The 25495-nt window shown below is 41.2% G+C and overlaps 1 protein-coding gene across 1 annotated transcript; it reads right to left on the reverse strand.

Moving 5' to 3' along the window:
* Positions 1 to 31: 31 nt before the first annotated feature.
* PLAC8 (placenta associated 8) lies at positions 32 to 25495 on the reverse strand. The gene is made up of 5 exons (XM_012447029.2): positions 25391 to 25495; positions 17908 to 18048; positions 15057 to 15181; positions 3730 to 3851; positions 32 to 312 (listed from the first exon to the last, which is right to left on the reverse strand). Exons 2-4 carry the CDS (start codon positions 18017 to 18019, stop codon positions 3747 to 3749), a joined length of 342 nt encoding a protein of 113 aa, XP_012302452.1. The 5' UTR covers positions 18020 to 18048; positions 25391 to 25495; the 3' UTR covers positions 32 to 312; positions 3730 to 3746.

The raw sequence follows: 25495 nt of genomic DNA on the forward strand, positions 1-25495 counted from the left end.
CGTTTTAAGGAGAGCAAAGAAACGTGAAGAATCTTGTCAGTAAAATCTTTTATTTGGTTTATATTTCAAGTGTAATTTAAAAAGTTTATAAGCCAGGAAATTTGATAATAGGAAAGCAAGGAGAAACTAAGCTAGACCATTTAGCTAAGCTCAGGGACACGATTCATTTATAAAAAAATCAAAAATTTGACTTTTTTCTTGCCATCAATTGTGCTTAAATATATCCATCATATTTCAGTTGCAAAAGATGGTGAAGAACTCAAGCTGAAGAGGTGTCTGCTGATTTTTGTTGCTTCAATCAGAACTTTTCACCTATAAAGGACATACAAAGAATAGTTTTGAATTTTCTCAATGTACTTTTGTAATTTTTAATAAACTTTTAATTGCAGAATAATTTTTGATTTATGGAAAAGTTGCAAAGATAGTACAGAGAGCTCTCATGTATCCGGCGCCCAATTTTCCCGTTGGTCAACATCTTACATTACCATGGTAGGTTTGTCACAACTAATGAACCTATACTGATGCATTCTTATTAATCAAAGCCCATACTATCTTCAGATTACTCAGTTTTTACCCAATTATTTTTTTCTGTTCCAGCATCTCATCCAGCATGCCACATTACAGTTAAGTGTCACATTCTCTTAGGCTCCTCTAAACGGTGACAGTTTCTCAGCCTTTCCTTGTTTTTGATGACCTTGACAGTTTCCAAGAGGAGCAGTCATGTATTTTGCGGAATGTGCCTCAGTTTAGATTTGTCTGATGTTTTTCTCGTGGTTAGACTGGAGTTATGAGGTTTTGGGAGGAAGACCACAAAGGTAAAGTGCCGCTCTTATCATATCAAATCAGGGGTGCAAACTATCAATATCACTTATTACCAATGATGGTGACACTGATTACCTGGCTCAGGTTGTTGTATCAGGTTTCTCCGCCATGGAGTTACTCCATGCAGTATAGAGAGTGTACTTGCATGCCGTACTTTTCATATTGTACTTTTTGGAAGGAAGTCACTATGCAAACCCCCACTTCAGGGTGGGGAATCATTCTGATCGCCTTGAGCAAGGAGTATCTACATAAATATTTGGAGTTCTGAATGTGAGTTGTGTCTCTTCCCCTATACAGAAATTCTCCTGCCACTTCTTTGCTCTCAAAACTCCCAGTTTTCCCTGCTTTCAACACATACCCTTTTTCTCAAATTTCAAATTTTATTCAATCATTTATGTCAGTATAAACTCTTAGGTATTTTACACTTCGGGTTATAATCTAACACAACCTTATTTTGTTCCTCGAAGTACCCCGGTTTGGACTATGGGGAGATTTTCCAGTTGGTTTCTATGTCCTTCGTCTCAATCTATTTTCACATAAATCATGTTATTCCTTGCTCTTTCTCTCTTGTTTCTCCCCATTTCGATATCTACATGTCTAAGGTTTTATTACCAGTGAGTGATGTAGGGTCCAATCTGATGAGGAGGAGGCAGGATTGCCAAGGTATTTTACTTCAAACCCATCTAAAGATTCAGTGAGATATTTTCCCTGAGGTCAAAGAAAACATTTGAGCTACCAGGACTCATTATTATGAATGTGTGGGTAGATATTTGATCCACCATGCCCAGCTTTAGATTCATATTTCTAAAGTGTGGTTCTGTTCATTTACTTCAAGCCTGCAATAACTTCCTAATTCCTACCAAGTCATTAGCTTAGTATTCATGACATTGCATGCTAAGTCCCCAACTCACTTTTTAAAATCTTTTATTGTTTGTTATTTTTCTACTTATGCCATATGTTCTAGCCACATTGGACCTAAGATCATAGAGATATTTTATCTTTTTTTTTTTTTGCCTTTCCAGTTTCATTAATATTGCTGATTAGAAGCAACATTCCATTTCATTTCTTTTTTTTTTTTTTTTTGAGACAGGGTCTTGCTATTGCCCAGGCGGGAGTGCAGTGGTGTGATCATAGCTCATTGCAGCCTCTACCTCACAGGCTCAAGTGATCCTCCCACCTCAGCCTCCCAGGGAGCTGGGACTACAGGTGTGCACCACCGCGCCCAGCTAATTTTTGTATTTTTTTGAAGAGATGGGGTTTCAGATGTTCCTCAGGCTGGTCTTGAACTCCTGGGTTCAAGCGATCCTCTTGCTTTGGCCTCCCAAAGTGCTGGGATCACAGGTGTGAGCCACCGCACCCAGCCTCCATTTCTATTAATTAAAACAACATCTTGTGTCAGTGATCCTCTGTTTGCCCCACTTGATTCACTTATTCCCTTGACCATATCCTGCTGTGTGCCCTGGGAGGTAACCTGTGGACTACAGTGACACTTCGCTGCCCTCTGCCTTTCACTGGGTTCTGCCAACGGGAAGCCCAGAAGGACATCCGAAAGTGAGGTCAGCGTACTTTTTCAGTTATGTGGATTGCCTCAGGCTGCTCATGACCCTCTCTGGAGAGGACACTGTTTCTTTCAGGGCAGGCTTCTTCACACAGCTCTCCTTAAGGATTCAGGCAACTGATCCCTCTTCTCCTCCCTGGGGCCATTGTCAGGTAGGTTATTACACCATCTCTTGTCAATTACCTACAATGCCCCACCCACACCTTTGTAATTAGTCTTCATTAAATACTTGAACTAGCACAGTTTGAGTGCCACCTGTTTCTGGTTGTGAACTAATACACACTTCCTCTTTAGAATTAAAAATTACTTCTTTCAAGAAACTGTCACTCACATATCTTACAAGATGTGATCTTTTCCTCCTCTGAACATAAAATACCACTTTGTCTATAGGCATTAATTCAATTCTGCATTTTAGTTAGGGGTTTGTCTAATCCTCATTTTTTTGAGCATAAAGTCTGTAATGACAGGGACTAGCTTATTTATCTTGCCCACCCCTCAACACAATACCATATCAGTATCTTACATAGTCCTAGATATTGATACAGTGATATATTACTTGCTAAGATAATGTATACTTGATACTTGATCCTAGATCCTTGACACATTACTAAGTAAATGAACATTTTTTAACATATCTTCCAAGAATTATTTTTATTAACCTATACAGAGTCCTCATCACTTCAGGAAGGAAATTGGTATTGCAAAGAATAGAAAAACTGTTTTCTTCCCATACTCAAGATATATCCTACAGGAGACTAAATTATGCTGATTTCTACTTAACTACATCCTCAATAGACAGTCCTGAGAAACATAGTTGAAAATGACTTTACTGAATTTCAGATGGTGAATTCTATATAACATTTCCAAATATTCTAAATTTTATGTTCACCTCTTTCATACTTCACCTTTTCCAATAGAAGTTTTCTATTTAACCTCACCTTGCTATGATAGATGCTTTATGCCACAATCAATCCAAATATCATATAATATGTTCTTCTATTTTATATTTACCAGTTCCTTTCATTAACTTGTTTGTCTTAGCAAGAAACATGTCTTTTGTATCTCACCATACTCTAGTATTTTACAAGTATAAGTTCTTCCTTAATAATCACCAGAATTCTGAGTTTAGAAAATTCACCATTCCTTTATTTACTAAAATATGGTTTTAGAGTATAGAGCTATCTTCTTCATAAGAAGAAATCAAAGCCAATCTTTACATTATGATAGCACTTCAGGAACTTAAGAAACTGTTCCTGCTGAATTTTTCAAAACAATGAATAATTTACAAAGTCTTTAGTTATATTTCTAAAAACCCACATATTCCGAGAGGAATGACTGCATTGACTCACCATCAGTGTTTAGAAAGCTAGAAAGCATGCATGGCTCTCCTTCTGTTGATATCTCTCTTGATTTGGCAAAGAGAACAATGAGGACAGCAAAGGGTTGCCAAATAGTCATCACAAATAGATCCCTGTTTGAAAACCAAAAAGAAATAAAAACATAAAATTCACCTATTTAGAGTTAAGACTTGCCACATCTTGAAGAGAAGCTGCAGGCACTGATATTTCAGATTCAGAGTCTGGATGGATACATTTAGGAAAATGTTACCTCGCTTTTTCATACAACTGTTGTCTCTTTTTATGACAGAAAATATTTTTCTATACTTTACAATTCTGAAAATGTAAGGAGATGTCCAACCAAACTATCAAGTATAAGAGTAAAACAGCTTTAGGAAGTAGACTTTCAAAACTGTTTTCTCCTGGACCTCCTCTGTCACAGTAAGTTACCAGAGCATGTGCTCCACCAAATGCGGTGTAAACCAAAAAACAGGAAGATACCGGATATAAGAAGCAGAAGTCTAACACAGCAGAGAAGCTAATGGAATCTCCAGGGTCATGGTGAAGGGAGATCCCAGGATGAGAGCTAAGCCCTAGGAATAAAGGCAGCTAGTCAAAGGGTAATAGGACAGGAAGCGATTTCATTACAAAGATGAAAATGATAAAACATCCATGTGTTGAAGGTGTTGGGAAGAGATTTAGAAAACTGGCAAATAGCCGGGCGCGGTGGCTCACACCTGTAATCTCAGCACTTTGGGAGGCTGAGCCGGGCGGGTCACCCAAGGTCAGAAATTCGAGACCAGTCTGACCAATATGGTGAAACCCCATCTTTAAAAAAAAAAAATTGAAAAAAAAAAAGAAAGAAAACTGGCATATAATTTGGGGTTAAAGGACTCATAAGTAAATGGAGGAAAAATACTAACAAAAAACCAATAATGACTAATACCAGGAAAAACAAAATTGAGCAGGAAAAGCAATCTTATTTACTATATGACTCAGCGCTGAAGCTGAATAAAACAAATATAGGTATCATGTAAACACTGAATATGGAATTAACCATATAACTATATTGGAAAGAATAGGGTTGGGGTAAAGGGTGCATGTGTGTGGTGCAGGAGGAGGAGAAAACAGAACTAAATTCTCATCTTCCATAGTGGGAAGTTAACAGATAATGCCCCTAACTAAAAGTCAAGAAGCAGCGATACAAGTGTGTGCTTTGGAGATACAAAGGAAAATTCTCAAGGCATCAGGTCTAGGGAAGAAGCAGCAGGGAAGAAACTTCTGGGGACTACTTTGTAAAGTTAGATGATTTTAAAAACACTTTGCTTCAGGGTTTTGATAAATAAAAAAATTAAAGCTGTATCAGAAAAAAGCGGCATTTAAATTCCTGGCACTTAATAGACCTGAAACTGAACACAGTTATGGGCAGGGCACCAGATGAACCCTGATCTCCAACAAGTGCAGCGTCTGGAAACTGTATCAAGCACTCATCTCGGAGCAGTTGAGAGAGGGCCAGAACCTCCAGCTGCATGACTCCTAAGCTATCTTGTGACTACTGTTATTCCTACAAAAGCGATCTAGTTCTCAGGCAGGAGGGAAGTCTGCTTTGGGAAAGGGCTGTTAATGTCTTTGTTTAAACCATAAACTAAGTTTCTCCCAAAGTTAGTTCAGCCTACACCTAGGAATGAACAAAGACAGCTTGGAGATTAGGAGCAAGATGGAGTGAGTTAGGTCAGATCTCTTTCACTGTCTCAGTCATAATTTTGCAAAGGCAGTTTCATCGCCTCAGCCTCCTGAGTGGCTAGGACTACAGGCATGCTCAACTGCACCTAGCCGAAACTATTTTATATTTTTATTTAAAAATATTTATCAATTTGTGAATTACAAAAACAAAAAATGCTTACTGGCAGTTAGCATTTGTGAATAAAATTTAAAAAAAAAAATAAACATTTCTCTAATACATTAGTCTCAAAGCACCTGCAAAGAAAGAAAAATAAAAAATTTTTTAAAAACTTAAATGCATGCTATAGAAAATTTTTATGACAAATTGAAACACAGAACAATATTAACTGAAAAGTAACAATCTAACCCCTTCGACCCAATGTCACTACCAGAGATGAACTATTAGTGATTTGCTGTGTATCCGCTCTCCTTAGATTTTTTCTATGCCTATGACTCATAAAAATATAGATTAGAGGAAGATACAGCTATGGACAGAGACATATAGAGTTTGGCATTTCAGGAGCTCTTTTGTTTTTTAAATATGAGGTCATACTATCCTGTAACTTATTTTTCCTACTTGGTATATGGTAGTCAATACTGTATGAAATTTCTGTGTCTTGTTTTGTGTCCTTAAGACCTTAACCTTGTGACCATGTGGGGACACTTGCTTTTGGTTTCTACCATCCAGAGGACGGGAATTTGGGAGTTCATGTCAGTTAGTCCTAAAATTTTTTCTTGAGCAGTTAAAAGCCTTGTAAGCTTGAAATTGGCTTCTCTAGGCTCCTTCTGGAAAAAGCAGTCAAAACTGCTCAATGCTGTATAGCTCAGTAGCTAAGTCTTCATCTTTTGATGGTGGTAGCCTGGGTTCAATTGCTGGCTTCTGGAATGATTCCTTTCTGGTTTGTTATTTGGGTAACTTTGCCATTTACTGAGGTTCCCCCCTCCCCCCGCCATGATGGATAGCTTCTGATTTCCCCTCTTGAATTTTCCTTTCTCTGAACTACCTTTGTGGAGACTGTAAATCTTGTAAAAAAGAAACTGCTTATCACGTCCTTGAAGCACCTAGGAGGTACCTTTGGTAAAATTCAGAAACCAGAAATATTGGCTGCTTGGCATGGCTGAAGCAAGGATTTATTTTTTAAAGAGTACTATGGTTAAACGTCAGCTTAATTAAAAGTGGATAAACAAGCTATAGGTGTATTTAAAAGGCCTTTATGTTTTTCTCTTCTTGGGACTTGTTTTTCTGAAAAAAGGTTTTTTCTTCTCAGTTGACTGAATTATTTTTCTCCTTTTTCTTTTTTTGTCTTGTCATCCTTAATGCACACGAGAGGCCCTAAGTAAGGTTAACTTCTGATAGCCTGGGACTCACTGGGAAAAACAGAGGAGGCACCAGAGACCATGTTTTGGGAAAAAAAAACACACCCCACTGTTTTCCTCCTGAAATCCCAGGAATTAAAAGTGGATAGATCCTTCTCAAAATCAAAGTCTCTGTTCTGTTTTGCATTGTGTTATCTGACGGTTTTGAGTTTTGAAGGTATCAGCAATTACTCTGCATTATGAGAGAGCTTTGGTGTGTAATAACTAGGCAGGAAATGTACTTTAAGGGATGGCTAACACTAGTTATGGAGGGGTACTTGACTCTTTGCACACTTGGATCAGAGAAGCATGCTCCTGGCCACCTGGAAGATAAGAAAACATCCCCAATCCCCAGTGGGAGATAAGACTTCCATGAGGTTGGGCTGATTGGCTTTGGGTTGCCTTGCAATGAAATGCACAGTCAGTTAAAAGCACTGCACTGTCTTCTCCTGTGGTATTTCCCTCCTTTTGCGGATCCAGAAGCCAGTGTAAAATAGCACCTTCAATTTTGGAGCTCCGTCTTTGCCTTCAGCTGCTTATTTGCTACTTATTTGGCCCTAGAAATGCATGCTTTCTTGGCCCTCTTCCTCCAAGGGCTCCACCCCGGAGCCAGTCATCCAATCAAGAAACTGGCAAATGGAAAATCTTAGAAGTCCCGAATCTTCTGTCTGTATTTACTTGTGTTTTGTGTATGTGTGTGTGTGTGTGTGTGTGTGTGTGTGTGTGTTTGTATGTGTGTGTGTGTGTGAGAGAGAGAGAGAGATGTTTATATATAAAAGAGCTCTGATTAATTGGCTTAGAAAAATGAATGCTTAAATCAAATATTTTTTTAGAAAAATAGAAACTTTAATGCCTTTTTCTTCATATGGCTTTAGTAATCTTTTGGAAATAAAGACAGTTTTAAAGATTATTGGTAAAATAAATTATCTTGAAAATGTAAACACTTGGTCTAAATTAAGGTCAGATATCAGCTTTGCTAAATGCTTTTAGGTTAAATTGTTTATTTGACTTTTGAAAATTGATTTATGGTCGGGCATAGTGGCTCACGCCTGTAATCCAAGCACTGTGGAGGCCAAAGCGGGCAGATCACCTGAGGTCGTGAGTTCAAGACCAGCCTGACCAAGATGGTGAAACCCCGTCTTAAAAAAAAAAAAAGAAAATTGATTTACTTACTTTGGAGCATTAGATTATAGATAAGGTCTGGGGCGTATGGAGAGCTATGCCTGGGAGCTATGCTAAAAAGAGTCAGACTTTATCTTCATTTTTGTCTAATGTCCTAGGCTCCATCCCTAGTGCATAATTAAAATTTCTTACTTATCAGGTTTTCCACTAAAAATAAAAGTTGCTAAGAGTTAACGTTGTAACATGTCATTGAGACAACTGGAGAAACAGTTTTACATACAAGGTGTGTAGGGAATTATTTTGATGAAAGATTACAAGAAGGCATAGGAATATGGCTTTAGTTAACGGGAATGTAATTTTGTCTAGTTCAGAGGGTTTTAAAGATTGTCTTTTTTTCTTTTTTTAAGAGCAAAAAAGGCTGGAGTGCAGTGGCACGATCTTGGCTCATTGTAACCTCTGCTGCCTGGGTTCCAGTGATTCTGCCTCAGCCTCCAGAGTAGCTGGCATTACAGGTGCCCACCACCATGCCCAGCTAATTTTTGTAGTTTTAGTAGAGATAGGCTTTCACCATCTTGGCCAGGCTAGTCTTGAACTCCTGACCTCACGATCCACCCGCCTCGGCCTCCCAAAGTGCTGGGATTACAGGCGTGAGCCATCGCGCCCGGCTAAAGATTGTCTTAACCTAAAAGAGTAATGGGACAAAACTGAAGGTTTAAGCAAAGTGAAAAGGATTTGTAAAGGGTTGATCTTGTAAAAAATTCTGTAGGTATAAACAAGTTGGCCAAGGTCTAAAAGAAATTATTTGGTTTTCCATAGGTTAAAACATTAAAATCATACAGATGTGGGGCTAGAATCTGGGCCCATGTGTCCGAATAACAGAGTTTTCTTAGAAAATGGATCTGCTGTTTGTCGGAAAATTGTAAAGCATTCTAAAAAGTTTATGAAAATCTTACCTTATGGTCAAACTAATTAAAACTCGATAGATATGTAAAATTTTACGTAAAAACTAGCTTTAACATTAAAGATGCACTAACGCAAACGTGAAATTTGGTTTTCTCTTTTGAAGATGGCTTTTATGTGATGTTAAAAGATAACGAAAGAGTTTTGTTTTCTCCTTTGGGTAAATGGTAGGGAGAAAGGAGGAGAGAGAGAAGAGACAGATCCAGTTGGCTTTATGCTATCTTCATTGAGTCTTGTTTGGAAAGTGAAGTCTCCTCTATCAGAGTAAAGGTTTTCTTTCTTTCTTTCTTTCTTTTTTCTTTTTATTTTTTAGAAATCTAAATTTCTACAGAGTAAAGTTTTTCTTTAAAAAAATTTTTGGAGTTATTTTTCCCAAATGAATGACTTATGGTGACTTGGGATTCTATTTTATGACATCCAGTGTTTTAAACCTTTGATATTTGACAAACTTTCCAAAATCAAATTAATGTCTTTCTAACCTAATATTTTAGATGTTAGGTCCTTTAAAGTCCCAAAATAGCTTATTTGGTACAAAATCATAGAGGAAGCATTGTCAAATATGAAATGGCTTTCTTTGGTCTATATTTGTGTAAATGTGTTATTGGTATGTGTTCCAAAATCATGTAAAACTGCTATAATTCTAAGATGACTTAGTATATGTTATCAGTAATAATTATAATCATGTTAAATTACTATGTGCCACAGAAGTAAATTTCCTTGTCAATTGTGGCTTTAACTGTGGTTGCCCTAAAATGTTTTTGTCATCCACAGACAATTGTCTCACTTTGGTCCCTTTAAAAGATGATTTTATAATCAGCTATAAATTTTTTTCTTTTTTGAGACAGAGTTTTGCTCTTGTTGCCCAGGCGGGAGTGCAATGGCTCAATCTCGGCTCACTGCAATTTACAAATTAAAGGTTTGTGGCAACTCTGCATCAAGCAAGTCTGTGGGTGCCATTTTTCCAATAGTGTGCGCTCATTTCATGTCTCTGTGTCACAGTTTGGTAATTCGTGCAATATTTCAAGTTTTTTCATTCTTACTATATCTGTTATGGTGGTCTGCGGGTCTGTGATCGGTAGACTTTGATGTTACTATTTAATTGTTTTGGGGCACCATGAACTGTACCCATCCATATAAGATGATGATATAGTTTGGATGTTGTCCCCACCCAAATCACATGTCAAATGTAATCCCCAATGTTGGAGGTGGGGCCTGGTGGGAGGTGACTGATCATAGTGGCAGATTTTCCCCTTGGTACTGTGTTGCAATAGTGAGTGAGTTCTCGTGAGATATGATTATTTAAAAGTATGTAACACAGGCGGGGCATGGTGCCTCATGTCTGTTATCTGAGCATTTCGGGAGGCCAAGCCGGGCAGATCACAAGGTCAAGAGATTGAGACCATCCTGGAAAACATAGTGAAACCCCGTCTCTACTAAAAATACAAAAAAAAAAAATAATAAAAAAATAAAAAAACAAGATTTGTGCCTGTAGTCCCAGCTACTCGGGAGGCTGAGGCAGAAGACACACGGGAGGCAGAGTTGGAGTGAGCCGACATTGTGTCACTGCACTCCCGCCTAGCAACAGAGTGAGACTCCGTCTGTTGTACACAAAAGTGTGTAGCACCTCTGTCCCCCTTCCTCCTGCTCCTGTCATGTGAAGTGCTGGCTCTCCCTTTGCTTTCTGCCATAACTGTAAACTTCCTGAGGCCTCCCTAGAAGCAGATGCCACTATGCTTCCTGTACAGCCTGTAGAACCATGAGCCAATTAAAGCTCTTTTCTGTATAAATTATCCAGGCTCAGGTATTTCCTTATAGTGATGGGAGAATGGACTAATACCGACAGCAAATGTATTGATAAATGTTGTGTGTATTGTGACTGCCCCACTAACCAGCTGTTCTGTTCTCCTATCTTTCTTCCTCTCCTTGGACCTCTCTATTCCCTGAGACACAACAATACTGAAATTAGGCCAACCAATAACCCTACAATGGCCTCTAAATGTTCAAATGAAAGGAAGCGTCACACATCTACTTTAAATCAAAAGTTAGAAATAATTAAGCTTAGTGAGGAAAATTTATTGAAACCAGAGAGAGGATGAAAGCTAGGCTTCTTGGCCAAACTGTTAGCCAAGTTGCAAATGCAGTGGAAAAGTTCTTGAAGGAAATTAAACATGCTACTCCAGTGAACATACAAATGATAGAAAAGCAAAACAACTTTATTGCTGATCTGGAGAAAGTTTGAGTGGTCTGGATAGGAGATCAAACCAGCCACAACATTCCCAAAAGTCAAAACCTAACATACAGCAAGGCCCCAACACTCTTCAGTTCTATGAAGGATAGAGAGATAAGAAAGATCCAGAAGAGGCTGGGTGCTGTGGCTCACGCCTGTAATCCCAGCACTTTGGGAGGCTGGGGCAGGTGGATCACAAGGTCAGGAGATAGAGACCATCCTGGCCAACATGGTGCAACCCCATCTCTACTAAAAATAAAAAAAAATTAGTTGGGTGTAGAGGCTCGTGCCTGTAATTCCAGCTATTTGGGAGGCTGAGGCAGGAGAATTGCTTGAACCCAGGAGGCGGAGGTTGCGGTGAGCTGAGACTGCACCGCTACATTCCAGCCTGAAACAGGGTAAGACTCTGTCTCAAAAAAAAAAAAAAAAAAAAGAAAAAAGGACAAAAAAGAAAGCTGCAGAAGAAAAGTTTGAAGTTAAAACAGGGAAGATGTCATAAAAGAACAAGGTGAAGCAGCAAATACTGATGGAGAAGGTGTAGTAAGTTATCCAGAAGATCTAGCTAAGATAATTGATGAAGGTGGCTACACATACACACAAAAAGATTTTCAGTGAAAATGAAACAACCTTATTGGAAGAAGATGCCATCGAGGAAATTCATAGTTAGAGAGGAGAAGTCAATGCCTGTCTTCAAAGCTGCCAAAGACAGGCTGACTCTCTTGTTAGGGGATAATGCAACTGGTGACTTTAAGTTGAAGCCAATGCTCATTTACTATTTGCAAAATTTTAGAGCCCCCAAGAATTATGCTAATTAATCACTTATCTTTCCCCTACCCTATGAGAAAAAAAAAAGAATTATGTTAAATCTGCCTGTGCTCTATAAATGGAACCACAAAGCCTGATGACAGCACATGTGTTGACAGCATTGTTCACCAAATATTAAGCCCACTATTGAGGCCTATGCTCAGAAAGAAAGATTATTTTCAAAATAGTACTGTGCACTAACAATGTATCCAGACATCCAAGAACTCTGATGAAGATATACAAAGAGATTAATGTTGTTTTCCTGCCTTCTAGAAGAACATCTATTCTGCAGCCAATCAAGGAGTAATTTTGATTTTCAAGTCTTATTATTTAAAAAAAAAGCATTTTTGAAGGCTGTAGCTGCCATAGACAGTGATACCTCTGATGGATCTAGGCAAAGTAAATTGAAAATCTTGTGGAAATGATTAATAATTTTAGATGTCATTAAGAACATTCATCATTCCTGGCCAAGAATGGTGGCTCACAGCTGTAATCCCAGCACTTAGGGAAGCCAAGGCAGGTGGATCACTTGAGGTCGGGAGTTCAAGACCTGCCTGGCCAACATGGTAAAATCTCATCTCTACCAAACAATAAAAACAAAAAAATTAGCTGGTGCACATCTATAGCCCAGCTACTCCATAGGACGAGGTGGGAGAACTGCTTGAATGTGGGAGGAGAGGCTGCAGCAAGCCGAGATGGCACTCTAGCCTGGGTGACTAAGTGAGACCCTGTCTCAAAAAACAAAACAAAACAAAAAAAAGTTCATGATTCTTGGGAGGAGGTCAAAATAACAATATTAACAGGAGATTGGAGGAAGTTGATTCTTTTTTTTTTCTTTTTGAGATGAAGTCTTACTCTGTTGCCCAGGTTGGAGTATAATGGCATTGTCTCAGCTAACTGTAACCTCTGCTTCCCTGGTTCAAGCAATTCTTCTGCCTCAGTCTCCTGAGTAGCTGGGATTACAGGTGCCCACCACCATGCCCAGCTAATTGTTTTTCTTTTGTATTTTTAGTAGAGACAGGGTTTCACCATGTGGGTCAGGCTGGTCTTGAACTCCTAACCTTATGATCTGCCCACCTTGACCTCCCAAAGTGTTGGGATTACAGGTGTGAGCTGCCGCACCTGGCCAGAAGTTGATTCTATCCTTCATGGATGACTTTGAGGTGTTCAAGACTTCAGTAGAGAAAGTACTATAGATGTGGTAGAAATAGCAAGAGAACTAGAATTAGAAATGGAGCCTACAAGAAAAAAGAGGAAAAAATAAAAAGAAAAAGAAATGGAGCCTAAAGATGTCACTGAATTACTGCAATCTCATGATAAACCTTGAATAGATGGGAGCTGCTTCTTATGGATGAGCAAAGAAAGTGGTTTCTAGAGGTCAAGTCCAGTGGCTACACCTGTAATTCCAGCACTTTGGGAGGCCCAGGTGGGCGGATCATGAGGTCAAGAGATCAAGACCATCCTGGCCAACATGGTGAAACCCCGTTTCTACTAAAAATTCAAAAATTAGCTGGGCATGGTGGCACGCACCTGTAGTCTCAGTTACTTGGGAGAATGAAGCAGAAGAATTGCTTGAACCTGGAAGGCGGAGGTTGCAGTGAGCCGAGATCACACCACTGCTCTCCAGCCTGGTGACAGAGCAAGACTCTGTCTCAAAAAAAAGAAAAAAGAAAGGAAGTGGTTTCTTGAGATGGAATCTACTGGTGAAAATGCTGTGAACATGGTTGAAATAACAACAAAGGATTTAGAATATTCCATAAGCTTAGTTGATAAAGCAGTAACAAGTTTGAGAAGACAGAATCCAAATTGGAAAGAAGTTCTATTGCAGGAAAAAATGCTATCAAACAGCATAGAAATCTTTTCTTTCATGAAAGGAACAGTCAATCAATGAGGCAGACTTCATTGTTGCCTTATTTGTTCTTTGTTTTTGTTTTGTTTTGTTTGACACGGAGTCTTGCTCTGTCGCCCAGGCTGGAATGCAGCCTGGCTCACTGCACCCTCCACCTCCCGGGTTCAAGCAATTCTCCTGCCTCAGTCTCCTGAATAGCTGGGATTACAGGCACCTGCCACCACGTCTGGCTAATTTCTGTATTTTTAGAAGAGATAGGGTTTCCCCATGTTGACCAGGCTGGTCTCAAACTCCTGACTTTAAGTGATCATCCCTCCTTGACCTCCCAGAGTGCTGGGATTACAGGTGTGAGCCACCGCGCCCAGCCCATTGTTGCCTTATTTGAAGGAATTGCCACAGCCACCCCAACCTCAGTATCCTGCACCCTGAGCAGTCAGCAGCCACCAACATCGAGGCAAGGCCCTCTACAGGCAAAAACGTTATGACTTGCTGAAGGTTCAGATAGATTATTATTAGTATTTTTTAGCCATAAAGTATTTCAAAATTAAGGTACATATGTTATTTTTTGAGACATAATGTTATTGCATACTTGATAGACTACAGTGTATTATCAGCATACCTTTTATGTGCACTGGGAAACCAAAAAATTCATGCGACTTGCTTTATTGCAATATTTGTATTATTGTGGTGGTCTAGAACTAAACCGGTATATCTGAGGTATGCCTGTATATATATGTGTACACACACACATGCACACAAGCACACACACATTCACTCCTATCTTATTGGTTCTGTTTCTAATGCACTTAGGAGAACCCTAAGTAATATAATCTCTTACCTACATAAAGTGGACTCGGTGTAAAGGAAAGTACATGAATGGACAGTTAGAATTGAGTATCGACTCTTTTTCTACTATTAGGGAGTATCTTTGGGGGGAATTACTCCACCTCTTAAAACTTCAAAGTTCTCTTTGGCAAAATGGTGTGGACCTACCCGCTTTACAGAGATGATGTGAGGATTAAGTGAGATAATACGCACAGTACATCCTAAACAGTCCTCTTCCATTGTATGACATCCATTGAAAATATGAGTTATTTATTATTTCAAGTTTTCAGCAGGAACCTGGAAGGAGGTCACATAACCAGATCTGTTGCTACGACTGAATGCAAGATTGCACATGCCAGAGAACTCTTCTCAATCAATTTCAGAAGACATATACATCAAACGATCTCCATGTTTATAATAATTATTGTGAATGTGGTTGCATATTTGAGTGAGACGGTGTCGTAAGAAACTCACAGGGATGCCATATCGGGTCCTGTAGAGAGTCCTCATTGCGACGCTTGTTCCACACAGACAGCATTCATTCATGTCAGATGCAACTTGACACCCAAGGCACCAGAAACAAAATGTGCCACAGAGACCTAGACACATGAAACCAAGGGTACACATTACTTCGCTCTGCCCCTGCCACAGCTGAAAGTTTAGTTTGCTTTCGCAAATGGCAGTTCAGGTCATGGGGCCTTGGCCACACAGCCTGCTGCAAAATCCATCTTCAGTGTTCAGTTTTGCATCAGTGTCTCCCTTCACCTCCAAATCATTTCAGGAATGACCACCCCTTTGTAAAGTATATCATTCTTTTCATAATTCGGCCTTCATTCATTTGTTCATTGATGCAGTAAAACTTTGTCATTTTCCAGTCATTATCCTCAGTTCTGACAGTGCCCTTGGCTCAAGTCTAGTAGTGAAGGCAGATCATAGGGAAAGTTCTCCAACAGAAATCTGTTTAAGGTGCCAACAGGTCACCCAGAAAAATGGGGCCTACAAAGGCCCTGAGTAGGAAATGCTGCTTGAGCCGACTATTGAAGGATGATTAGATGTTTTAAAGGTGGACAAAAAGGAAAAGAGCCTCTGAGATAATCTGGCACAACCTGGCAAAGGCCAGTGTTTATTCAATACGGCTGGGGCCCTGGGATGGGGTGAGGATTTAGCTGTGGGTTGAGGCAGGTTGGGGACCAGATGATGAAAAACTGTGAGTGTTAAGAGTGTGTCATGAGAGTTATGAGGAACCACTGAAACATTTTAAGAGGGGAGAATAATTTGATCAGATCTACAATTAAGAAAATCTGCTATTAAGCAATTAAGCTTTGATTAGAACTTGTGTCTTCATTTAATTGGATAATAATAATACTAGGGGTGAGAGGGTTAAAATGTTTATCTTTAGAGAGTTTCACCAATGTGGTCTAATTCTCACTTTGATTTGTCAGATATTGAACTAGTGTCCTGAGAAGCTTAAGTCATCACCCCAGACAATGAGAGTGAATGAACAAACTCGATTGTTTCATTCCCAAGGTAATTTTCCCTTGCTATGCTATTCAGTATAATTCTTAACACATTCAAAGTTCAATTTCAGGCCAGGCATGGTGGCTTAACTGTAATCCTAGCACTTTAGGAGGCCGAGGCAGGCAGATCACTTGACATCAGGAGTTTGAGACCAGCCTGGCCAACATGGTGAAGTCCCATCTCTACTAAACATACAAAAATTAGCCGGGTGTGGTGGTGCGTGACTGTAATCCCAGCTACTCAGAGGCCAAGGTAGGAAAATCGCTTGAACCTGGGAGGCAGAGGTTGCAGTGAACAGAGATCATACTGCTATACTCCAGCCTGGGTGACAAAGTGAGACTCTGTCTCAAAAAACAAAAAACAAAGACAAGGTTCAATTCAACTCTCATTCAAAGTCAATTGCAACTGTCAATTTAAAAGATAACGTATTGGGCAGGGCGCGGTGGCTCAAGCTTGTAATCCCAGCACTTTGGGAGGCCGAGGCGGGTGGATCACGAGGTCAAAAGATCGAGACCATCCTGGTCAACATGGTGAGACTCCGTCTCTACTAAAAATACAAAAAATTAGCTGGGCACGGTGGCGCGTGCCTGTAATCCCAGCTACTCAGGAGGCTGAGGCAGGAGAATTGCTTGAACCCAGGAGGCGGAGGTTGCGGTGAGCAGAGATCACACCATTGCACTCCAGCCTGGGTAACAAGAGCGAAACTCCGTCTCAAAAAAAAAAAAAAAGATAACGTATTTTCTTTTCTTGTCTTAGAGTGCTATGTGGACCAAGACAAGCAAACAGACTTCAGAGCAAGTTTTCTGTAGGTGAGTTTGTCATTATTGAGATCTAAGCACCTTGCTCCTCTCAGCAACACCCATCTCACCCCAAACTTCCTTTCCTCCAAGTTCATTTAGAGAGATCTTTAAGTAAGAGCTTATAAAAAGAAAACAAAGCAGTCAGAGATGTTTTTCCCAGTGACAAGCCAGTTGCCTCCAGAATTCTTTATTCTCAGGTGTGTGAATAAAACTAAATATAGTTGGGTGCGGTGGCTCATACCTGTAATCCCAGTACTTTGGGAGGCTGAGGCGGGTGGATCATGAGATCAGGAGATCGAGACCATGCTGGCTAACATGGTGAAACCCCAACTCTACTAAAAACACACCAAAAATTAGCCGGGTGTGGTAGCACGCGCCTGTAGTCCCAGCTACTCAAGGAGGTTGAGGCAGGAGAATCGCTTGAACCCGAGTGGCGGAGGTTGCAGTGAGCCAAGATCATGCCACTGCACTCCAGCCTGGGCGACAAAGCGAGACTCCGTCTCAAACAAACAAACAAAAAACAAAAGAAAAGACCCCTAAATATATAAATTAAAATTGTTCTTCTCTGAATGCATATGGAAACCATAGATGAAAACTATCCCCTGGGTCCTGGACATAATGTAATTATAAAAAATGAGGTTACTTTATATGTTACAAGAACAGTCTTTCTAAAAAAAATCAAGTTCAACTTGGAATTTGTAAATTCACATAAGGTCTATGTATAGTCAGGCCAGGCCTGTTCGTTGTTAGAATCAATCAGCTCTTTTGCTATTATCTTAACCTAGAACTTATTTTAGGAATGGACTGTTCTTTGAAGGGCTGGAGAAAAATTAACTTATAATCTGTACAGAGGCTTTGTTTTTGCTAAACATACGATTGCCTGACATTCGGAGTACCTGTATTAAGTTAGAAACTTTTTCTACACAATAAGGGAGGAATGGGGGAAGGATTTAGTCACGGTAATTCACCTCGATATCAATTAAGGGGGTTCTTTCCCCCACACTTACAGACTCCGCAGTCGCTGAGGCAGTCACACATGCCCGTCTGCCAGTTTGAGTTCTGGGGTGCGGGACCGAGTCCAGGTTGGGTTACCACGACCATCGGCGCCTGAGCTTGCATTATCAGTGCAGGACCTTAAAAGCTGTGGGCTGAAAAGGGAAAGAGCAGGGTTAGAAGTCTCGAGGTTGCTCTTGAAAGGCCCTCTTCAGAGGCACTAAGCTGAGGCAGTGTAGAGGAAGTTGCTCTGTTTGAAGAACAGAATTTCTATCTCCACCCCTCACAAGATAAAGGCCCTGGGAGTGGGAGGAAGGAATTCACCAAACTGGGCCGGGCGTGGTGGCTCACGTCTGTAATCCCAGCACTTTGGGAGGCGGGGGCGGAAGGATCATTTGAGGTCAGGAATTCGAGACCAGCCTGGCCAACATGGAGAAATCCGTCTCCACTAAAAATGGAAAAAATTAGCCGGGCGTTGTGGCGCGTGCCTGTAATTCCAGCTACTTGGGAGGCTGAGGCAGGAGAATCACTTGAACCGGGGAGGCGGAGGTTGCAGTGAGCCGAGATCGTGCCATTGCTCTGTCCAGCCTGGGCGACAGTGAGACTCCGTCTCAACAAAACAAAATCAAAAACCAAAAGCAAACAAACAAACCAAAAACCAAAAACCACAGAATTCACCGAACTGGGAAGGTGAACAGTTGCTTCTCATGGGATAAGGGAGCGGAACAGGGTTGCTCATGTACTGTTTTTAGACAGTACCTGGTATCCACACGAGGCAGGGAAACAAATGAGCAACCTGTGATAGTGCACGAAAGTAGTGAATTATGGAAAATAGCATTCTCTGAAATGGCATTGTAAGGTCTGACTTGCTGTGGACGGCATGGCGACTCCCATGAACCGTACGCATACCTCTGGAGGGCTTTCCGGAATTAGAAAACCTGAAATAACTAAAAGATTATGAAAAGAGGCAGAAATGATCAACCCCTGGGCGCCCACTTAACTCTGAGACATTTTCTGTTGTTTCTTATTCCGGTCTCAATTGACAGGCCATTGGACTTTGTAACCGACTTTGGCCAACCTCGTGACTCCATACCCTGTGATCCCCTCCCAGCTTGCAAACCTACGACCCCCTCCCAGCTTGCAAAAAAACCGCCAACTCCAACTTCTCTAACTTTTCACTGTTTACGCCAAACGTATAAAACCAACTCCTATCCCTCCGCCCTCCGCTGACGCCCTTTTCTGCCTCAGTCCGCCGGTACCCGGATGAATAAACAGCCACGTTGCTCACACAAAGCCTGTTTAGGGGTCTCTTCATTCTGAGCGCGCGTTTTAACAGGCATCACCCTAAACTTTTGTGTATATACCCTCTTCTTGCTCCTAATTTATTCTGCTTCTTTTTGCTTTGGACGGATTTCCGATGAGCAATCCTTTCCAGCCTTGCCGCTTCCTGACTGGTCCTTCACTTCGTATTTACTGGGAGCCTGCAATCCTGTGTCAGCACTGGCCTGATAGACCTTGCTGCCTGGTAGGGACAATTTGTTAGGAAGTACACTTGGTAAGATTACTCCTCATTTCTCTACGTCATGGAACATGAATTAGATTCGGAGTGAGGACGTCTTTGCCCAAATCTTAGTTTCTGAAACTGTGATCTTAGACTAATCATTTAAAAGTCCACTTAATCTGTAAAATGGGGTTTCTGACCTACCCACCTTAACAGGCTCATTCTAAGTAATTTCTCCTTAAATAAAAACACCCCATGGACAGAGGGAGGGGGGCCTCACACACTGGGGTCTGTAGGGGGGAAATAGGGGAGGGACAGCGGAGGGTGGGAAGTTGGGGAGAGATAGCCTTGGGAGAAATGCCAGATATAGGTGATGGGGAGGAAGGCAGCAAATCACACGGCCATGTGTGTTCCTATGCAACAATCTTGCATGTTCTTCTCATGTACCCCCAAACCTAAAATGCAATAAAAAAATACCCTTCAAGAGGAAGCAGAGTAAAAAATAAATAAATAAAAATAAAAATACTATAAATTGTATTCAGAATAGCCAGAGTTTATTTTAAATGTATTAGATGTGTCCTTCTATATACATTAAAGTGGTTTTGGCTTCTGCTTCATTTGGTTTTTTAAAAATGTACCATAATAGCCGTTTATTGCTCTTTTACAATAAAAGAGGGAGGCGGACCATTTGTGGATCCCACAGCAAACAAGATTTTCTGCCAAAGAAGTTTCAATAAGTGAACAAAAAACCAGAGGGGCCGGCTGAGCGGATCATTCCGGGCGCGCACGAGCCGCGGATATGTAGGTGGCAGCAGAGGAGTCCCCGCAGCGGGCAGGAGCCGTCGGGGGAACGAGGCGGACGTGGCGGCCTCTGCCTTTGGGCCTCTTCCAGGGAGGAGGATCGAGGAGGCAGAGAGCCCGCCTGGCTCCTCCCAAGTTTCAGGGACAGGTCTGAAGCAGGGCCTTCAGGAGGCGGGGAGTGGATGGGTGGGCTCCTTACTGTCTCCGCTCGCTCTGCACCCGGGAAGGGGACTCTGAGCTGCAGCTGCGCGCAGGGCTCCTGGACCACACCCCGCACCCCGCATCCCACACCCCGCACCCCGCATCCCACATCCTGCCTCCTGCCAGCGCCACTCTGGGACCCCTGGGTCTCCTTTGCTGGGACCAGACCTGCCTGCCGCTGAAATCCTAGGGCAGCCCGCACAGAATCCATGCCAAAAAGACCGCCTGCTGTTGCTGGTGCAATCAGGGAGCGGCGCCTGCGGGCGGCCGCCCTCCGGGGACCACTCGCCTGGGCGGCGCGCCGCTGGGGACTCGGCGTAAACGGGGGAGCGGGCGCGCGGTCCTGGAGCTCAGCCCCGGCCGCAGGCTCCAAGAGCCGCTGTGGGGGCGGGCTCCGCTTTGTGGCCCCGGGCGCCCAGGCTCACCCGGCGTTTCTAAATTGTAAAAAGTTTTCATCAGTTGGTATGCGCTGAGCAACTCTCAGATCGGAAAGTAATACCAGAAACTATCAGCCCCCTCTTCCCGCTGATTTGAATGCTTCTTAGATGGGCCCTGGATTCTAGTCCTGCTGTACATGCCCACTTTTCAGTGTAAGAAGAAGCAACCACAGCTCTCTAGACACACTCGTGCCGCCAACCTCATGAAATAAGAGGTAAGGACGTTGCAATGATTCCGTTTTCGTGATGACCCCTTTTACAATGATTAGCTTGGCTTTGGGAAAAGTAAGTCCCAAATCCCCACCCACGGAATTTTGTGGGCTATGTTCGCTGAGGTGTCTCAAAACCTTAGCTCGGGACCTGGTACACAGGGGTGCTCACTAGCGCCCCCGCCACCTAGCTCTCGCTTCCCGCCTGGCTGAGGCCTTGGGTGATGCAGGCTCCAGATGGTGCACAGCAAACACCGGCTAGAGCCCAGCCCTGGAAATGCAAACAAGGTGAATATTTCACCTGATACTTTAGACCTCCACAGGTGGGGCCCAGATCTTCCTAAATCCCAACTCCAGTATTAATATGATCGAAACTATATTTTTGGGTGATGGCTTCCCTCATTTGGGATCTTAGAGGAAGAAGCATTACAAGAAATGCTAGAGAATATGTATTTAAATTTTATCTGCATTTTATCTTAATAATTAAATACGAGAAAAAATGTGAAAGGCTATTTGTCAGTAATGTCGGGTGGTTATTCCTGAGTGATTGGCTGGTAGACTTTTTGTTGTTGTTGTTTTGTGTTAAGGTCTCTCTCTCTGTTGCCCAGGCAGGAGTGCAATGGCAGGATCATAATTCACTGCAGCCTGGAACTCCTGGGCTCAAGTGATCCCCCCCACCTCAGCCTCCTGAGTAGCTGGCATTACAGACGCACACCACCATGCCTGGCTAATTTGTTTTCCTTTTCTGTAGAGATGGGGGTCTCACTATGTTGCCCAAGCTGACCTTGAGCCTCCTTTTCAGAGGAAAAACATCCTCCTAACTTGGCCTCCTAAAGCACTGGAATTACAGGTGTAAGTCACTATTACATGGCTGAGAATTTTTTTTTGTATGATCATTTATTTCTTTTATAATCAAAACAAGAAATATCCTTTTCAGAAACAAAAAGCAAATCCAGTGACTAGAAAAAAATTTTTTTTTAAGGAGTCCAGGCCAGGCACGATGGCTCACGCCTGTAATCCTAGCACTTTGAAAGGCCGAAGCGGGCGGATCCTGGGTGACAGAGCGAGACTCTATCTCAGAAAAAAAAGGGAGGGGCATGTCAAACAAATGATACTACAGCTGTTTGTATTTTTTTTCCCTCTCTCTTGGCCCCTAGCCAATGCTTGGCACGAAACTGGTATTCAATAAATAGAGATGATCCTACAACCCTTTCAGAGGAAAAACATGTTCATTTAGCCACTTATTTTTTTTAAGAAGGCTATATTGTGATTTTTAATATAATAACAGCAATCTGAAGATTTCAAGAATAAAAACTGCCCTGCAATTATCTAATTGTTTTTCCTTTACCTGAATGTCTTTACTTAGTGTATTGCGTATGTGCTTGTGTATTCAAATTGGCTAAAGTTAGACTTCATAGCAGCTTGAGTCCTGAACATTTTTTGAATGCCTTTGAAGTCCACTCAGTGGCCATCTTTATATTCTGTAGTAGGCAGCTGTATCTCAAATATCTATATGCTAACTGCCAGTTAGTTTGTGTGAACATTGACTTCCTCCATGTAGTAGCCTAAACAGTCTTTAGCCCAACAGTCAACATTGTATGTTTCTGTTTCCTTCACTGCTTTTGTACTTTTGACTTCTGCTTTTGAATGTGGGAAATTGCAGGGACCCAGGTGCTTCTGTGATTAGCACTGGGAACTGGAGCACAATGGGGGAGCCCCAGGAGGTTACTGATGCTATTTATTGTAAGTTCCTCTCTAGTGCAGATTACCTGTATTGGTGGAGAAGGCTACTTAGCTCATTGCTGCAGAGAAGAATAGTTCTAAAGGGAACTGCTATCCAGGACCTCCATCTGTCACTTCTAGCTTATTCTAAAAAGGGTCTAAATAACTTCTCCTCTGAGATACCTTATTCAAAGAAATACCTTCTTGATAGTTATGAAACTGAGAGGAGAAAGCAAACACACACTCATTTGTATGTGCCTCTGTGATCATTTAAAAATTTGAGGTATCTTTCAAGTTGTGACAAAATATAAAACAGAAACAAATGCAAAACTGCTTGTACCGCAATTCTCTTTGCTTCAGCCATTAAGTCTTTAGCCTTAGCTATTCAGAATAAAAGGTCAACAATAAGTGGAGAGAAAACTTCTTGAAAATCTAGATTTTCTAGGACCTTAGGTACCAGCTTGTCTCCTTAGTTCAGTGGTCCTCAAAGCTTACTTAGTAAAAACCACTTGGACAGCTTGCTTACCATGTAGAATGCTAGACACTGCTCAGAGATTGTGAGATAGAATGAGCTAGGGTTGAGGAATCTGTGCAATGTAGAAATCGACACTATTCAGAGGGTGATTTAGATAGAATGAGCTAGGGTCTAAGAATCTGTAAGGCGCACCCGCAGGGCTGCTGCCCTTATGCCATGGTTTTGTCCTATAAACTAGAAAAAGGTGGCCCTTCTCATAGACACGACTTGGTGAGCACGTAGCTGCTTTGGTGAGAATTTGAAAAGCAATATACCTTGGCCTCCCGCATTCCTAGTGAAGCAGGAGATGGGGGAAGAAAAATTTTTTTCCTTTCCTTTGGTATATGAGCAACTTCCCTTTGAATTCCCACCGTCCTCCGTGGGAGCTCTGCAATATGAGTTTATAGATTCCTATTGCCTGTAGCTAATGACTGTGAGTTTCTGTTTTTCATCTGAGAAGCACCGCAGAGGTCAAAAGACACGTTTGAGCAAGGTTGCATCGCAGCCATTTAGGCGCCATAGCGAAGGACACGAGATAGGATTATAAAGGTATCCTAAGGAAGCCACTTAGGCCGCATAGCAAGTCACAAGAAAGCCTGAGTTATAAGCCTGTCACTGTTTAATAAACTGCCTTTCTTCTGCTTCCATAACCCGCTGTCGCGGCACTGCGTTTCGCCACAGATGCAAGAATAAAAGTCAAGCCCTGGTTTTGTTCAAGGCTCAGGCTTTTAGATGTGAATCCGCTGAGCCGTTGCACCTAAAAAAAATCCTCCCGTTCCAGCCATTAGTCTCTGATTCCCGCCACACCAGGAGCACATTCCAAACTAGCTCCTCTCCCTCCAGCTGCGGGGCCAGTGCAGTATCACGGGCACTTCAAGAGATTCTAATTTGCCAGTAGCCTTGCAGGGCACACTGTAACCCACGACCAGTGGCCTTATTTCTCTTCTGATGCTAATAACTACAGATCCAATTTAACTCGGCAAATATTTTATTGTGTGCCAGAGTGTGTAAAAGTCTTGTGCTGGATTTAGTAAGGGCTAAGGATTCCTATCCATGACCAGCAGTTCTGCCCATTGCTGTGTGACCAAACAGCTGTTTTGTTTCATGCCATCTGTAACCCTACCGGAGCAGATAAAAAAGTTTTCAGGGGCCACCTTGGAAAATGCAGGAAAAGTGGCGGAGGAGGAAATGGGAATCTTGGTGGGCGAGCTTTGGAGAATGAGATTAGAATACCTTTCTTTAGGAAGTTCTTTCTGTGGAATGATCTCAATGTCAGGAAATCTTGCTCTATTTGGCTATTTTAAACATCTCAATTTTATCTACTAGTCTTAGTTAAGAATCAGTCTTGTATTTGTCTCTCCTTCCCGTGAGCACCTCACTCCTGAGGACAGCCCACTAGCTTATTAAAATACACTAATATTAATATAATATGATATTAATTACAGCAATAATACATATTACTAATATTGATTAATCGAGACACTAGATATATTATTGAGATTTTTCTCTTCTTTCTACTGTTTACTGATGTTATATTTCATTTTTTGCTTTCATTGAAGCATTTCCATTTCATAATCTCTCCATCTCTCTTTATACATATAAATGAAGCAGCAGAATTTAATTTTGAAGAAATTTCTTACTTTCATAGTGAGAATTCAAAGATTCTTATAATTCTTTAGTTAAATCTACAAAATTCCATATCTTGTTTCTAAATATTTTGAATGGATAATAGAATATGTGTAAAGCAGAAAGAATTAGACTAGCATAAGTCAACACACATACATATTGAAATAAAGAGTGAAATTAATGATCATGTTATTAAATGCAATGCATAATATGTGTTTGCTGCAGAAAGCAGCAGATGATGAGGATTCACGGCTGGGATCTTACACTACTTAGAAAAGTCTGGCATCTGGCAAAATGCTTAGCATGAAATTGTTGAATTTGACTAAATGCATAAATTTAAATGAATTAGATAAGAAAACATTAATATTTTAGCTGAAACTCAAAATGTAACATATTAAGAAAAAACAAAATCAAAAAACTTTTAAAGAAAGCATTTTTTTTCAGTGCTAAGTTTTTAAAAGAAATTCTTAATTGTAAAATACTTACAATTAGTAAATAGGTTCCAAGCAGGAAGTGTCTTGTGGCCTGGGAGAGACTCTCACTACAAATGAAAGCTGCGTGAAAGGGAGAGGTGACTGGGTTTCTATAGCA

This window comes from Aotus nancymaae, unplaced genomic scaffold, assembly GCF_030222135.1.
Source record: "Aotus nancymaae isolate 86718 unplaced genomic scaffold, 86718_ANA_hifiasm-v0.15.2.pri h1tg000006l, whole genome shotgun sequence".
In the NCBI taxonomy this organism is placed as follows: domain Eukaryota; kingdom Metazoa; phylum Chordata; class Mammalia; order Primates; family Aotidae; genus Aotus; species Aotus nancymaae.